Raw genomic sequence first — 17,223 nt, 5'->3', positions numbered from 1 at the left:
GGCTCACGGGCCCAGCCGCTCCGCGGCATATGGGATCCTCCCAGACCGGGGCACGAACCCGTATCCCCTGCATCGGCAGGCGGACTCTCAACCACTGCGCCACCAGGGAGGCCCTGTGAGTGGCTTTTTAATTGACTTGACTTTCACTGCACTTCGATTGGCAACGTTTGAGGAGACTGTATCTGTCTACTTTGTGTGGCTGTTTCGAGGGGCTGTCCCATCAGAGAACAGACTGCATGGCCTTGGAGAGAGACTCTGGGCTCTCAGCTCAGATGTATTCATCAAATACTCCTTTCAGAGCTCTTGTGGGTGTAAGTGACATGATGTGGCCAAAAGTCCAAACTGTGCAGTTGCGTTGTGACAAACATGCAATGTGCTGTAAAAACTCGATACAGTTTAAATAAAATCTCTATATTAGTGCTGCTTTGTTGGGTCTTTTTCTTCATTTTCAGTTTCTAAGAAAACTAATACTCATTTTTTCTTTGACCATGAGAAAGGACTGAAACATTACACTCCTTCCTCCCAACCATTTCCATTTTTAAAATGGCCCTCTCTTTTTTTTTTTTTTGCGGTACGCGGGCCTCCCACCGCTGCGGCCTCTCCCGCCGCGGAGCACAGGCTCCGGACGCGCAGGCTCAGCGGCCATGGCTCACAGGCCCAACCACTCCGCGGCATGTGGGATCTTCCCAGACCGGGGCACGAACCCGCGTCCCCCGCATCGGCAGGCGGACTCACAACCACCGCGCCACCAGGGAAGCCCGGCCCTCTCTTTTTATCAGCACAAGCTTAGCTCTTGATCAGATAGGGGAGTTATGCTTATGGATCCTCCAGGGTTCTATCCCATCTCATGTGAGGTTTATTTCTCTTTAATATCTAAAATTTCACCAGCTGGTTGATCAGGCACACGGGATTGTACCTGTTTCCCTGCTTCCTGCTTCCCTCCTCACAGGCTCCCTCCGTTTCCTTTCCACTTTGGGTAAACGGTCTTGGGAAAAATATTGGCTGAAAAGAGTATATTTCAAAACACGTAAAATGCTACTCTCTAAAAGGTGAATGTGTGTACTCAGGATACTATACCACCATCACCATTTTTATTTGGAGAGACAAGCAATTCAACCGTTAGGACTAAGGTTATAGAGCTGTGCCCTTTGCTGTCGAGAAACGTCCGATTTTGTACGGCCCCACTGCTCACTTGCTAAATTCTAAAGTCCCACAGCTCCGCCGGCCGCAGGGAAATATGGGGATATTTCCGGGCCGATCGGGGGATAACCGGGCCGATCTCTGCAGGACGTAACACTACCTGGCGGGCGGCGGTTCCCAGCCCGTCCAGCGGGTTTAGGACGCCGAGAGAGCGCGACTTCGCCGCCGCTGCACGTGGCCAGGCCGCTGGGGCTCAGGGGGCGGATCGCTCGCGGCGCATCCGGCCGCGCAGCCGGAACTCGAGGTCCCATTGGCCGCGCCGGCGGGCGCCGCGGCGACTCCTGCGCCAACGGTCCCCGGGTTGGCGTTGGCCTGGTGCTGGCGGGAGGGGGCAGGGCGAAGTGAAGGCCGGGGTTGGGGGGGATCGAGAACGGGGTGTGAGAGCCAGGCTCGGCGGGGCGCGGCCCAGGGCCTGGGCGGGGCGATGGAGGATGCGCTGCTCTCCACCTTCATCAACCCCAACAACTTCCCCGCCAAACTGTGGCGGCTGGTGAACAGCCCCCGGTACCGCTCCATCCGCTGGGACGGCCGCGGCGAGGGGCTGCTCATCGACCAGCCGCTCTTCGAGGCCGAGCTGTTCAGCCCGCCCGTGGCCGGCGGCTGCTTCGGCGTGGTCGGGGGCGCCGGGGCCGAGCCCGAGCTCTTCAAAACCACCAACTTCACCAGCTTCATCCGCCAGCTCAACCTCTACGGCTTCCGCAAGGTGGTACTGGGCGGGCCGGGCGCGGCGGGGCCTCGGGGCGGCGGGCCGGCGGGCGACGGGCCCCTCCACCACTTCCACAGCCCACACTTCCGCCGCGACCAGCCGCAGCTGCTCGTGCACCTCAAGAGGCTCACCAGCGCCAACAAGGCCAAACTGGCGGCCGGCCTGGAGGTGCCCTGCCGGCCGCCCAACCGCTTCCAGAGGTTCCTCATCACGTCGGCCTCGGCCTCGGCCTCGGCCTCAACCGCCTCCTCCCCCCTGCAACACCAGGAGCTGCCGTCGCCACCCGCGGGGGCCCGGCCCGAGCCGCACGGTGAGTCTCGCCCCGCGCCGGGCGCACTGCTGTCGCGGGGCGGGGGGGGCAACCGCCACTTCCGAGGGCAGTGCGGCGTCCTCTCCTCTGCTGTGCTGGGAACGCGCCCGGGAGCCGCTTCCCGCGGGGCCTGCCCGGATCCGGCCGCGCCACCGCCCTCACCCGGGCCGGCGCCCCTCCCCGCCGGCACCGCCTCTGCCCTGAGCCGTCCGCGAACACTGAGGCCCTTCTGTGTCCACTAGCGACCGCAGGGACCTCTGCGTCAGGCTTGCTTTCTAGCCCCCCCGGACCCCTTTGGGCTCCAAACCTGGATAGCCACCTACCTTCTCGCGACGCCGTCTCTCCAAGGCGAACACCTCCAATAAGCAGGCCTTTGTTGGAGCCCTGGTTCTGGAAGAAACACAGAAGGGGCTCCTCGGTTCTGATGGGAAGCAGAGCAGAGTTCCTATACCGGGTGAGGATATGGCAAAGGTCAAGGTAGGAGGGAACAGTCACAGCCAGGAGAACTTAGAACATTTATGCCAACCAAGGGAACGTGAACGAGGTGCCTCGAGTGGAAGTTTGTCCGTGAAGATACATGCCACCTTCCACCCAGTGACACATCTAAGAAATCATGGAAGACGTGTTCTGACAATAATCGTATTGTAGGTTCTGGAGTAGGGTGTAGAACGATAGGCGTTGTTTATATATCTTAAAAGCAAAAATATAATAATATATTTTGTTGTTGACCAGATACTGTTCCTGTGTAGAACGAATTGGCTAAACGGTTCTTTCACTGTAGCTGATGAGACCTGATGCTTATTTAGGTGTTGTGCTTAGACAAATGTAAGGCAAAAATGGTTTTCTTTACAGCTGTCGAGTTCTAGTTAAAGAGGATTTTAGAAAGCTCACATTTGCAGCCTTTGAATTTTTCACTGTTGCCTTCAGTCTTTCAGTTTTGACGAAATTTTCTGTGTATAAGTTTGTATTTACTCAAAGTTCAAAAACTCTCTGTGATAGAAATTTATTTTATAAAGGAAGGCGAGGGCGGCAGTACTCCCTTTCGTTGTCTAAAGAGCCCGTGATACGAAGCAGCATACCAAGAAAGCAACAGGATATGATAACGAGAATTCAGTCTTCACCTTCAACTAAAAGAGTAGCAGAGACATTTGCATCATGTTAACACGGATTTAACGTAAAAGTTGTTGTCGTCCGAGCGCGGGTTGGAAAAGAACTTGCCAGACACAAGGCGGAACGCTAAGGAAGGTAGAGTTTATTAAAGAGGAGGGTCGCTGCCAAGAACAGTGGGCCGACTTCCTGGTAGCCAGGGAAAGTCGACGGTGAGCATGGGTTGCTTGTCTGTTTCTATAGCCAGGGGACCTGCAAGTCATCTGCTGACTGGGCAGAGTACGTATGCTTTCAGTGTGCTGAGCGGGAGAAAAATGGGGCTCATGATGTCCTTCCTCAAAGGGGATGGGAAAGGGACAGGGCATGCTGCTTGGGAGGGCTCTGGGACATTGCAGTGGTCACATTGTGACAGAGTGATAGGAGTCCTGTAACTCTTTGTTGTGGCAGTATTGGCCCTTTGAGTTTATCTTGTTCTTTGTCCTTGGAGCACACCACAGACGTGTCTGGGTTACTTCTCAGTTATGGAAAAACTTTAGATATACGAATAAAAGTAACACTATGTTCAGTTTAACCTAGGCCCAGGGTTATGAATGAAGCAATGTTCGTTTGGAATTTAGAAGATAAGGGATTAGGTTGTGTATCTGTGGAGTTTAGAAGATAAGAGATTAGGTTAGAGTTCTACTAACCAGTTGGAAAAATAGCAGTGGCGTAGGAATGTTCTAAAGGAATTCTAAAGGAATATTAAGCCGCTTACTTCCATATAACGGTCATTGAGTTTGGTGGGGAATCGAATGGGGAAAGGCAGTGGAGACAATACCTTGGCATTCATTTGGTAGAATCTCTGACATAGATATTTGTTTTTCAGATTGCGTGTCTGGTGGCATAAGGAGAAAAGACTGAAAATGTGTCCGTGGGAAAAATAGGATAACCACTTCAAAGAAAGAAAGAAAGAAACATACATACATACAAGCCAACTCTTGCTCACTTTTTTCTCTTCTCCGATTTTCTTTTTCTCTCCCCTATCTTAAACCCAGTTGTATTCTAAGGATAGAGTTCATTTTAGTTGAAGAAATACAGGGACTACATAGGATCTGATTTTCTTCACTTACAGTTCAGTTGGTCAGCATTTTAAAGATTATTTGTTGACAAACATAAATTTAATTCATACTTTTTCAGTATAGATAATACATCAATCCATATATACCTAAATTATTGTAGTTTTCATGCATTTCCTGTTTTATACCATTCTACCTGTTAGTGTGTGCAGAAGCTGTGTCAAGTGTGGATTGTCCACACCACAGGCTTGGTTCACTAGGGAACTGTGTTACTGGTTTGGGTGGAATGTAATTCTAAGTTCAAGAATACCGGCCCAACTTTGTTTTGCTTTAATACCATGTTCTAAGTCCTTGGCTCTTCTATTTTTCCTCACCTAATTTTTATTCTGCTTGATTCTTGCCTTGGTTATATGCCTGACTACACTGCTCCTTCCCAGTTTCCTTTCTGTTTTCTGTGTTCTACTGCAGCTTCTGGTTTAAATACTTCTCTTTTACAGTAGAATCCTCTGTTTTGGGACCTAGTTGTCTTACCTAGACCCACTGAGCCAGCTGTCCTGTTCACCTTTTGAGAACGTACTTGATAAGAAATGTGAGGATCACATGTTTTTCCCTTTTTTGTTCGCCCACTATTGTTATTTTGTTTTTAGTGGCAGTTTATTTTACACTACTTGTTAAAGTTTTCTAAACTAAGTAGCAAGTCTGAGCACTAGATAATCTGTTTTTGCCTGGGGATAACAAGCTCTCAAGAGGCAAGTTTTGGGAAGGAGGCAAATTCTTTCCTGGGGATTGATTAGCTCAGATTCACTTTTATATATGGAACAGAAAATGTAAGAACAGAAATTCAGCCTGCCTAACAGTTCCAGGAGTCTGGATTTAATCTTTACCAAATATATCTTAGATGTTCTGAAGACATGTAGGTGATGTTCTATAAAGTTGGTCAGAGTAGAACCCTATGAAGTAACCCTTAACAGAAGAATAAATAAGAGCTGAGCATGTTTTAGTTCTTTATTTTAAAAAAACAAACAAATTGAAAGGAATGTCCTTCTAATCCTAACCGTGTCCTTACGTTAGCAGCATCTAAAGAATATAAATATTCGGCCATCACTCAGAATTTATCGTAGTAGAAGTAGAATTATATTTTAATTCAGATCTAAACCAGAATTATATTTTAATTCAGATCTAAACCAGAATTTGAGAAATCAGGGTAGAACATTCTTTAATTATCTGCTTAAGTTATTGACAGTCTGAAAATTCATCAACAACTTAACCCTAAAGAGAGTGAAGAATGGCACACTGTAGCAACATGAAGGTTTAGCATCCAAGAAAAAATCAAGTGGTGGTTAGTTTGGGACCTCAGAAACACCTGTTTGTGAAGAGCGAAAGAATGTTTCTTTAGGTCTTAAAACAAAGAATTCTCAGTGGTAGTTCAAAGTGTGTATACAAGTGGAATTGCTAGTCAAGTAGCATAAAAACTATTTTTGTATTTTAAAGGAAAAAAGGAAAAGTATTTTTTAAGAGGTGTATCATTTAAATACGTTTAATCTTCTGAGCTAAGGTTTTTTTTTTTTTTTCCCATTAGATTTAGAGCTCCTGATTTCCATGTTCCAGAATTGTTTACATATATGTATGCCTATATTTGTTTATTTTTGGCATTAATGCTTTATTCTTTTAAAATTTTATTTTAAGAGTTTATTTGAGCCAAAATCAGTTTGAATCAGGCAGCGGCAAACCAGAAGTGGTTAAGAGTGCTCCCTAATGCTTTATTCTTTAGAGGAAATTAAACACTATAGAAATACTAGAACAAAGGAAGTGTAACATGTAGAATGGTTTTACAGTTTAAATATTTGGAAAAGTAGGTACCTGAGTGCCATCTTTAGCAGATGAGTAGCACATAAATTAGATTTCCCTCTGTTTTATGGATTAGTTTAATAAAACAAATTGAAAAAACTTTGTGAACTACATAATTTAGTGCGTAAAGCCCTTCCTAAGAATAAATTAGGCTAGCTATATGTTCAAGGACCACAGTCTTTACAGTAAGTTCAGCTTGCAACATTTATATTTTCCTTTTCCTCATCACATAGTATTGGCCTTTTTCTCTCTTCCTCATCTCCACTTTTTAATTCCTTTCTACTTTGCTAGATAAGAAAAAGCAAATATTGGAATCTCTTGGCCTGATGTTTAACAAACTCTCCAGGTGATTCAAATGTAAATCAGTGTTTGAGAGCCATTCATATCTAGGAAGGGACGCGACTAGAGATACTGTGAAGAAAAAGAGACCATGGGGCTTCCCTGGTGGCGCAGTGGTTGAGAGTCCGCCTGCCGATGCAGGGGACACGGGTTCGTGCCCCGGTCCGGGAAGATCCCACATGCCGCGGAGCGGCTGGGCCCGTGAGCCGTGGCCGCTGGGCCTGTGCGTCCGGAGCCTGTGCTCCGCAACGGGAGAGGCCACAACAGTGAGAGGCCCGCATACCGCAAAAAAAAAAAAAAAAAGACCATGGAAAATTATTGATTGAGTTAAGGAATGAACAAGTCAGAGTTTTCGAGCTTGACTTTTCTGCAAAGATTGTTATTAAAATTTGAAAAAATTGAAAGGGAGCAAAGAACATTAAATTACTTTTTGGTTTGTGTTATAATTTTTATTTCTTCCATACTTCCATCTTTTATGTATATGGTTGAGGGCTTATTTTTGTGCCTGTTATTAACGTTCCTAAATGATTTGAAAGACTGGAATTTCTAAAGCTTCTAGGAAGTAGTTTACAGATTGGAAAAATCTGGGTCAGTCTGCTGAGGTGAAAGGTAAGATGACATTTTACATTTGATTTAATGTCAGAGTTTGGCTACTTTGTCTCTTATGACAGTCATATTGAGAACCAGACAAAAGTTATTTGATTATATTTTCAGCATTATATGTGTAATCTCATATTCTGGATTCTGAACAACTTGTTTTTACCAGTAAATTTCTGTTGTGTTAAAAATGGCTGAGAACTCAACATACCTACAAGTGAAGAGTAGCTCATATTTTGTGACTTTTGGTTTACTACATCTGGTGATGTAATGTAAGATTAGTAAATGTGCTCTTCCTCTTTTATGCAGGACCAGTGGCTGTAGGACAATTCCACCGGTCGTTCCGGCGAGATAGTTTGTCTCCTTACTCCTACGTATCAACTTCATCTCACAGCCACAGTACTTTCCCTCTGAAAGGTTTAGATCGGACCCCGATTCCTCCTAGAACATGGCAGAACTCTCTTGGAATGCAAGCAGGAGAAGTGGAAATGTCTCCCACTTTTTCAGATAAAGGGGTTCCATTTCCTGTACTACAGAGGTTTCCATCTGAGGTTACATATACCCTGCAGCCCAGTGCCACATCCGTACATGTTCAACAAGGTCCTCAAACAATGGTCAGCTCCTCCCCAAAATACAGTAACTACACACCCTCAGCGCAGTACTCCCAAGCCTACTATCCAACAGGTATGAGAAATTCAAGTTCAGTGGCTTCTCTTAAGGTACTTTTAATGAGAATTTATATTTTTTTCATGTGTTTCTGTATGCTTAAACAAAAATAGGAATATGCACTTAAGAAATGTCAAAGATTTCTCATGAGTACACATTATTTAGCAATATGTAAAATTTCATTGATTCTTAAAGGTTGTGAAAATTCTGTTCGTGCGTAAAGGTGTATGTTTTTAGTGAAACAGCTGTATCCTCAAAATATGTCCTAGTAATAAGATTAAGACTTAGTACATCAGACCTGGGTATAACTCCTGCTCTTGGTGTAGTAGTTTTTTGTTTTTTGTGGGTTTCTTTTTTTTTTTTTAGAAAACCTGCTTATATACATATTACATTGTTTATTTTTTAGTTATGTAGATGAGACTACCTCATAACGAAATCATGTTAGTATCTCAGTAACGACGTTTAATAAAAGAGCAACTCACCATCTCTTAAGACTAAATTATATTCTTGTAGTAAAAATGTGATGGTGTGGTTTGGCAGTGCAGTCCCTGCAGTGTTAATGCCAGCCAGTGAAGAACTGGGAGTAGCAGAGAGAAGAGCCTGACAATGACAACTGACCCAGAGCCCAGCCAAGGGCATGGAAGTCCTGCTAGTAGATCTCAAGCCACTCATTGGGAATCCTTAAGATAGTGACCCTCTATTTAGCTTCTTGGGGCTAGGGAGTGTCTTTTTTTTGGGGGGGGTACATTTTTGCAAAATGATAGCATTACCATTTAATTCAGAACAATTTCATTGTTTTGCAGAAGCACCATAGAGGTGATGTGTGTTTTCATGTAGTGTTTACCCAGAGTGATGAAATGGGGCAATAGAAACAAGTCAAGGGTCAAGGCTTTCAGAAAAGACGGGGAAGAGAAGAAAGGGGGGCAATCCTTTGCCCTATGAATTAAGGCTCTAGGCATATTAATTAAGTACATCTGGAAGCAATTTCTAGAGTTATTTTGTTAGACCATTTTGCCCAGGCAGGACGAAATCAAAAGCTAAAATAAGTGGAAGGCATGTGAATTAGATAAGGGGGTAAATAATTTGTTGCCTTTTAAAAGTTGTAAATTTGGGAACTGTTCCATTTGTAATAGTACTCACTATTTTCTAGCTGGTAGCATCCAACATATTGTTTTATTATTGGCTCATTGCGTTCTACCTAAATATGGCCAGTAAAAGGGATTGCTTTATTTTCTCAAAGCACTTAAGTTTAATAATATTAAAATAATAAAACCAGAGTTTAAATTAGATTGGGTTGTATAGATTTTTGGAGCTGCTAATGTTTTGGAGGATGGAGTTGAGAAGGAAAAGGGGAAGGAATTATATGGAATAAGATGATCTAGCACTTCTAATCATTTACCTATTAGAGATTTAAAAAAATTTTTTACCTTATTATATAAAAAAAAGTTGAGGCCTAGTTCTTTTTTCCAGATTTTCAGCTACTTCTTTGAAGAACAAAAATATCTGGGTGATCTTTAAAAACAGAAGATGACTAATTTCATGTTTTAAGTTGTATATCTTATGTATAGCAACGAATAGTAGCAGATTTTTATTGAGGAGTTTAATCCAATATTTTAATAAACAAATTAGGCATTTCTATCTAAATTAGAATTTTGGCTGCCTTCCATATATGCATAGAATATATATAATATATATATATATATATATAATATATATATATATATTATATATATATACACACACAGAGAGCCAGTCTGGGCCTTTCTTACACTTGCTTTATGTTCTGTAGCCCGGCAACTGGACTTCCCCTCCTTTTACCAATAAATGTTTCTCTTTCTTTTCCGAACCTCCCTCCAAACCCCCCTCCTCACACTACTAAAGACTCAAAAAGCTTCTGGGGAGTTGAAATTTAGAAGGACTGCAACAGAGAGATATAGAAATGTTCTTGGCCTTCTAATTTGGAATTTTGGAGAAATTTTTCTATGGACATATTAGACATAGTGGTTAGGTTTTCTATTACTGTTGGTCCTTCTGTTAAGGTATAGATGGTTATAGTCCGGCTTAGGAGCCAGACTAGCCTATGTTTCTACGGGAAAATGTATTCCAAGTTCCAAACAATCCTCTTGGAAACTCCTAGTTCTAAATTTTATGAGAACTAGTTATATAGTGTTTACTAGAAAACACTACAGATAGTTAATATTATTCCTCATTATGGAAATACTCTTTGTTAAATTATTGTGATTTAAGGATATATGTTATTTTAAAGTATTTTATGTTAGCTTGGATTTAAATTTATAAATAAATTTATTAATTTGATAATTACACTGAAAATCGTCTCCAAGAGTCCAAGGTAAGGACTAGGGAAGAGACACATTAAAAGAACAAGTAAGTGCTGCTGATGTTTTGATAATGTAGAGTGCATATGAAATAGAATCTGAGGTTATCTGAATTTTTTGTTTTGTCTTCTTTGAAATGGATAATTGAAATGACTATGAAGGTTCTGAGGTTACGAGAAAAAGAAATCTCATGATTTCATGATGACTTCAAATATATAGAGTAGTTCCATGATACAATGTAGGCAAAATTGCTTTGAACATTCTGAAGTACTATATAAGTAAAAAAAAATAAAAAGTTGTATTGTTAAATACAAAAGACCTGCTATGGAAAAGAAAGTGCTAAAGAAATACTGTACAAGTACTTAATTCCTCCAAATTTTAGGTGAAGGAAGCAAAAAGTAGTGAGCAATTTAACCAATATTTAGTGAGTACCTGTTTATGAAGGGTTTTACAGATGACTTTCCCAGAGTTAAGTAAAATACTATTTTCAGAGGCAGGATGATAATCACTCCCAAATCCAGCTCTCCAAATCCTAATAAAGTAACTAATTTTGGAATAATGGTCATACTTGTATCCTTTCAAGGTGAACTATATGACTTGAGGTTTGGATCAAATTTTATAGTAAAAAACAATACTCAACTTCATTTAAAACTTAGTTATATTGAAAATAAACTTGGATCTGGTCTTCAAATGCTATAACCAGTAAATTTTGAATTTTGTAATATTTCATAAATTATTAATTTCTCTAGTAAAGCAAAACATTGAGACTAAAAAACTGCTATCAGACTGACTCATAAATTGACTCACCTGAATTATTTCTTACATTTGTCATTCCTCGCTTGAAGCATCTGTTTTCTTTTCTAATGAATTATTTATTTAATTTTTTGGGCTGCGTAGGGTCTTAGTTGTGGCATGCGAGGTCTTCGTTGTGGCACGCGGGGTCTTCACTGTGGCGCGCGGGCTTCTCTCTAGTTGTGGCATACAGGTTTTCTCTCTCTAGTTGTGGCATGCAGGCTTAATTGCCCCGCAGTATGGAAGGTGGATTCTTTACCACTGGACCACCAAGGAAGTCCCGAAGCATCTGTCTTCTTTGCCTAGATCATTTATATTTTTTCCAGTCTTATCACTTCTTCAAAGACAAAATGTTGTAGATCCAGTGCTATTTGACTCTTTTTAGTCTTACCCTATCTTGAATTCAGTTTTTTTCCTCTAATGCTATTTTCACAGCGTGCTGCTATAATTTAGTGTCCCTTTTTTATAAAAAACTTCATTTTAGACCTTTTTATTTTACTCATTCTCTATATATTTGAACATACATAAGAATATTAATATATTCATATTTATATATAGAGTCCTGTATTGAGGAATTGTTTTCCTTTGACTCATGTTGTAATGCTGAATTGACTCAAAATCAACTGATTTTTTTTCCGCGTTAAGTTTTAAGCTCACAGCAGTGATTAGCAATTTGTAGCTGCCTTTTATCTCATATTTTAATTAACAAATACTTGTATAACAATAACTGTGACCAGGTACTATTCTGAGCACTTTCCAAATATTAATTAATTTAATTCTCACAACAACCTTATAAGATAGGGAATGTAGTTATCCTCATTTTATAGATTAGAAACTGAAGCACAGCCAGGCATAGGCAGGGCTGGGGAACAAATCCGGGCAAACTGACTCAAGGGTTCATTATCTTGGCCACTGTGCTCTGCTGCCTACCTGCCTGTCATACAAAGAGGGACTTTTGTTTTTCTTTTGCGAGAGACTCTTCCCTGATAAATCTCTTCCCCAGAGTTAGTTACTTGCAGATAGGGTAGATGACAGAGTTTGGTGGGGGGACCTCTCCTTCTGTGCTGCCGGTGGCAGTGGGACTGGCCCTGGGCTATTGACTCACCCTGCTCAAGCAGAGAGAACATACTCCAGCTGCTGGAGTCGGGGGTCCAGTTTGGGGCCTCTGAGGAGTGGGGCTGTGTCTAATTCCTTTCTGTATCCCCCTGCACCTAGCATAGGGCTTGGCCATAATGGGCCCTTAGCAAATAATTTATTGAATAAATGAAATAATTCTAGTCTCAGCTTTGCAGTTAATCATCTCATGGACATTGTGACATTCTGTGGATTAGTTCATGTCACTCAGCCTCAATTTCCCTTTCTGTAAAGTGGCAATAATATTTTGGGTCGGGGATTAAATGAATAATGCATGTGAATAGACTATAAAACTTAAAACACTATTTACATATAAAGGATAATATTTTAAAAACTGTATTTCAAATGAGCCTAGATATTAATACTTTAAAGGCTAACTAAAGTGATTTGTAAGAACATAACCTTCCCCTGAAGGCACATACGTTTATTGCAAAACATATTTTGTATCATTATTTAAAAGTTTTTCTGAATTGACTCTTGGGCAAAGAAGGTTGCTTATTATTGTTTTAAAGTACATTAAATTTTAAAGATTTGGTCTTTAGGCTTCTAATCCTACATAATGTACATAAACAAGTATGGAATCTCAAGTTATAGGAGCTTTCTGATGCTCAGGTAGCCTGTATTGTCAATTTCTCTGAAAAGGGCTGATTTTGTTCTTATGGAAAGAGGGACTTGGCATAGATACACCAGGAGGTTTTCTTTAGCTGCCAGAAGAAACTAAGCAAAAGCACAATTACATTTTCCTTTCTCTTTATTGAGATAAAATATATGTAACATAGAATTTACCAATTTATCCATTTTTAAGTGTACAGCTCTGTGGCATTAAATACGTTCACATGATTGTACTAGCATCACCACCATCCATTTCCAGAACTTTTTCATCTTCCCCCAGCTGAAATCTGTATCCATTGAACACTAGCTTCACATTGCCCTCTAGCCATCTTTTGGCAACCACCATTCTACTTTCTGTCTTGAAGAATTTGATAACTCTAGGGACTTGGTATAAGAGCAAACATATATTTGTCCTTTTGTGATTGGCTTATTTCACTTATTTCAAGAGTCATTGATACTGTGGCATGAGTCAACGTTTCCTTCCTTTTTATTTTTTATAAATTTATTTATTTTTGGCTACATTGGTTCTTTTTTTTTTTTACATCTTTGTTGGAGTATAATTGCTTTACAATGGTGTGTTAGTTTCTGCTGAATAACAAAGTGAATCAGCTATACATATACATATGTCCCCATATCTCTTCCCTCTTGCATCTCCCTCCCTGCTGCATTGGTTCTTCGTTGCTGTGTGTGGGCTTTCTCTGGTTGCGGTGAGCGGGGGCTACTCTTTGTTGCGGAGCACAGGCTCCAGGCACGTGGACTTCAGTAGTTGTGGCATGCGGGCTTGGTAGTTGTGGCTTGCGGGCTCTAGAGCGCAGGCTCAGTAGTTGTGGCTCACAGGCTTAGTTGCTGTGTGGTATGTGGGATCTTCCCGGACCAGGGCTCAAATCCCTGTCCCCTGCATTGGCAGGTGGATTCTTAACCACTGTGACAACAGGGAAGTCCCTCCTTCCTTTTTAATGCTGAACAATTTTCTATAAATTTCCATATGTATGGACCACATTTTGTTTATCCGTTCACCTGTTGACAGACACTGGGTTGCTTCCACCTTTGGCTACTGTGAATAATGCTGTATGAACTTGGTTGTACAATAATCTGTTCTGCTTCCACTTCTTTTGGGTGTAGGCTGGAACACCATTTCTTTTAAGATTAAATTAAATTAAATTAATACATTAATTTGGCTGTGTTGGGTCGTGGTTGCGGTACGCGGGCGTTCTCTAGTGGTGAGTGGGGGCTACTCTTCGTTGCAGTGCGCGGGCTTCTCTTGTTGTGGAGCACGGGGCTCTAGACGTGTGGGCTTCAGTAGCTTTGTCACACGGGCTGAGCAGTTGTGGCTCGCGGGCTCTAGAGCACAGGCTCAGTAGTTGTGGCGCACAGGCTCAGTCGCCCTGCGGTATGTGGGATCTCCCTGGACCAGGGCTCGAACCCGTGTCCCCTGCGTCGACAGGCAGATTCTTAACCACTGCGCCACCAGGGAAGTCCCTAGAAAACCATATCTTTACCTCACTGTAGATGAGGAGATGTTGGGGTTCTAGTTGCTGTAGTAACTTATCTTGAAATTAAATTTACTATTTATTAGGATGTTTTTCCTTTTGACTATTTATATTGGGTATCTCCTTACTGTTGACACTGTACTATTCAAGAATAGTTCACGTCCAAAACATTTTAATTATAGATTTGAATTACCTCCATAGGATAAAGTATATGAACCTCTTTTCCTAACCTGTAGTGGACATGAAAATTTTTACCCTTAGATAAATTTTTAGTAATCCTGGCTTTATTTTATTACTAGAATTGTTTTTTTTTTTTTTTTTTTTTTGCGGTACGCGGGCCTCTCACTGTTGTGGCCTCTCCCGTTGCGGAGCACAGGCTCCGGACGCGCAGGCTCAGCGGCCATGGCTCACGTGGCCCAGCCGTTCCGCGGCATGTGGGATCCTCCCGGACCAGGGCACGAACCCGTGTCCCCTGCATCGACAGGCAGACTCTCAACCACTGCGCCACCAGGGAAGCCCTAGAATTGTTTTTTAAATGTCATCAACTCTGATATTTATATATGGAATAAAATTGTTCATTATTTCCAGTTTTTTATTCTATATGCAATTTAATGCCTTAAGTGAACACTGCCTTCAGGAAAATACTGGAAGATCTTTATGCAGATGAACGTGTCTTAGGACATAAACTCAGTTTTATAAATGTTAGTGCTTTCACAGTGCTTTCATAATACACGCTAAATGAATTTGTCATGTATTAAGCACACAGTTGCAGTTTTATAGCTAGGTTTTCATATTCAGTAAACTTATTAATACTTTGTTTTGTTCTGTTTTGTTGATTATACGAAGTAGCAGTGCACTGGTAAGGAAATAGCCATTGAGGAATCTTGTTGGATTATCTGTTCAAGTCCTCCCTTTTTTCATGCAGGTACCTTTCTACTTTCCATTTGTAACTGGGCACTTTAAAGGATATTCACTATTTTGCTGTTTCCTTAGATACCAAATCAGCTATCAACTATCTATTAATATATTCTCTGTTATATATTCTATTTCTCTAAGAAATTTATTTTAAAGTACACTTTAACAACTATTCAAAATGTGTAAACCATGGAGTCAGATCATAGCAATATCAGAAAAATAAAGCTAATACCTTTCACTGATTTATTTGTAACAAAACACTTTTATGGTGCCCTGATGGGTGAAAACCTGCAGCCCCTGACTGAGTCCTTTACTGCCACTAGGGGGCTAAGTTTTCCTTAGCTGTTAAAACTAAAGATCCCAGTTTTTTTCAGTTTTGGCGAACCCTGCAGACCCCTCCTTGCTGTTTTGCTTTTTGGATTTAACTTATGTCCCAGGATATTTGTGCCTTTAAATATTCTGGGAAACCAAATTCAAATCCAAAACATTTTAATTGTGTATTTGAATAATCTCCAGGGATATTGGAAATGACAGCTTGAATTTTATGTGACCATTCTAGTAATATCTGGCTTTTTTAACCACTGGACTTGTTAAACTTATGTAATTCAGAAAACATCAACCCTTATGTTTGTACTTGAACTAGAATTCTCTCCATTATTTTAATTCTGTACTTCTGTGTGCAAAATGTAATGCCTTAAAATGCACGTGATAAAATAAAATATTTAGGGCTTCCCTGGTGGCACAGTGGTTGAGAGTCCGCCTGCCGATGCAGGGGACACGGGTTCGTGCCCCGGTCCGGGCAGATCCCACATGCCGCGGAGCGGCTGGGCCCGTGAGCCATGGCCGCCGAGCCTGCGCGTCCGGAGCCTGTGCTCCGCGATGGGAGAGGCCGCAGCAGTGAGAGGCCCGCGTACCGCAAAAAAAATAATAATAATAAAAATAAATAAAATATTTATTTCTTGTATACCTTTATGAACTTCTGACAATTAAAACTTCAGTAGTCAGTAATGACGAAATAGGGAAGCATTTTAATGAATTTTTTAAATCTTTGGCTACTTTACTTCAAAGGTTACTGAATAAGATTATTTAGTAACTTTATTAGCACACTCAAAATATGAAAAACATGGACCAAAGAAGAGAAAGTTGCCACCTTATAAAAAAGATACCTTGAAAATATTCAGCAAGTGGAGTTCTAGTAAAATTAAAATACTACATTTAGGAAGAGGAAGAGATCAGGGAAGTATTGTGATATAGTAAAGAGTGTGTGCTTCGGAGCGTGCCTCGGTCACTCTCGGCGTTGTGACTTTCGGCACATTGTTAAACATCCCTGAGCTTTAGTTTCCTTATGTTTGTAAAGTAACGTTAATGCCTCATTCAGTTGTTGTTTGGATTAAATGAGACCATATATGTGAAGGGCCTAGGACTGTGCCTGGAATAGGGTAGGTGGTCAACCAACGTCAGCCTCTGTTCAATCCAAAGACGTGATGTTATAACTGATTCTCAGTCATTCTGGAGGGTCTCCCTCTGGAAAAGAGGAGACTCAACCTATTATTAAGGCTACATGTGTAAGTATGACTCTACCAGTAGAAAGAGTTCAGTCTTTTCATGGTATCCTAACTATAAAGAGAAAGTTTGGAAAATGTATTTCCTTAGCTAACATAATAGCATTGTTAGCTATTTGTTGATGGATGGCTTGCTGTATGCCAATACTGTTCTCAGTGCTTTGTGCATATTAACTCATTCACTCCTCACAACAAACATGTTAGGTAGGTACTACTATTATCCCTATTCTAACAGAATGCAGAAACTAAGGCCCAAAGGGATTAACGTTGCTCAAGTTTATACAGTTATTAAAATTTTGGAGCTGGGCTACAAAGCCAGGCAGTCTGGCTCTAGAATCTGAATTCCTAACCACTTGTCTAAATTGTTAAAACATTTTTTTTTTCATAGATTCCACTGGATGCATTGTATAACAGTAGGAGTGTTTGGAGAGTACTTATTTTATCCTTAAAAACCTTGCTCCAAATGTTTGTTACTATTAAAATGATTGAAATAATTATTTTAGAATTCTGAATATGTTCTGATATTTTCAATAAAAGGAAATTACTACTTTCAG

General features: G+C 41.3%; 1 protein-coding gene across 1 annotated transcript in view; it reads left to right on the top strand.

Annotated features, from left to right (window-relative positions):
- Window positions 1-1,624: 1,624 nt before the first annotated feature.
- Window positions 1,625-17,223, top strand: part of HSF5 (heat shock transcription factor 5) — a gene marked incomplete at both ends in the record, with an annotated part of 50,077 nt that continues 34,478 nt past the window's right edge. The window contains 2 exons of the mRNA XM_081219575.1: window positions 1,625-2,216; window positions 7,472-7,846. Of these exons, the coding sequence (XP_081075701.1) occupies window positions 1,625-2,216; window positions 7,472-7,846 (967 nt within the window). The remainder of the gene's footprint in view (window positions 2,217-7,471; window positions 7,847-17,223) is intronic.

Source organism: Mesoplodon bidens (assembly GCF_964165515.1).
Source record: "Mesoplodon bidens genome assembly, chromosome: 19".
NCBI lineage: Eukaryota > Metazoa > Chordata > Mammalia > Artiodactyla > Ziphiidae > Mesoplodon > Mesoplodon bidens.
This window is presented reverse-complemented; position numbering and strand designations above follow the sequence as displayed.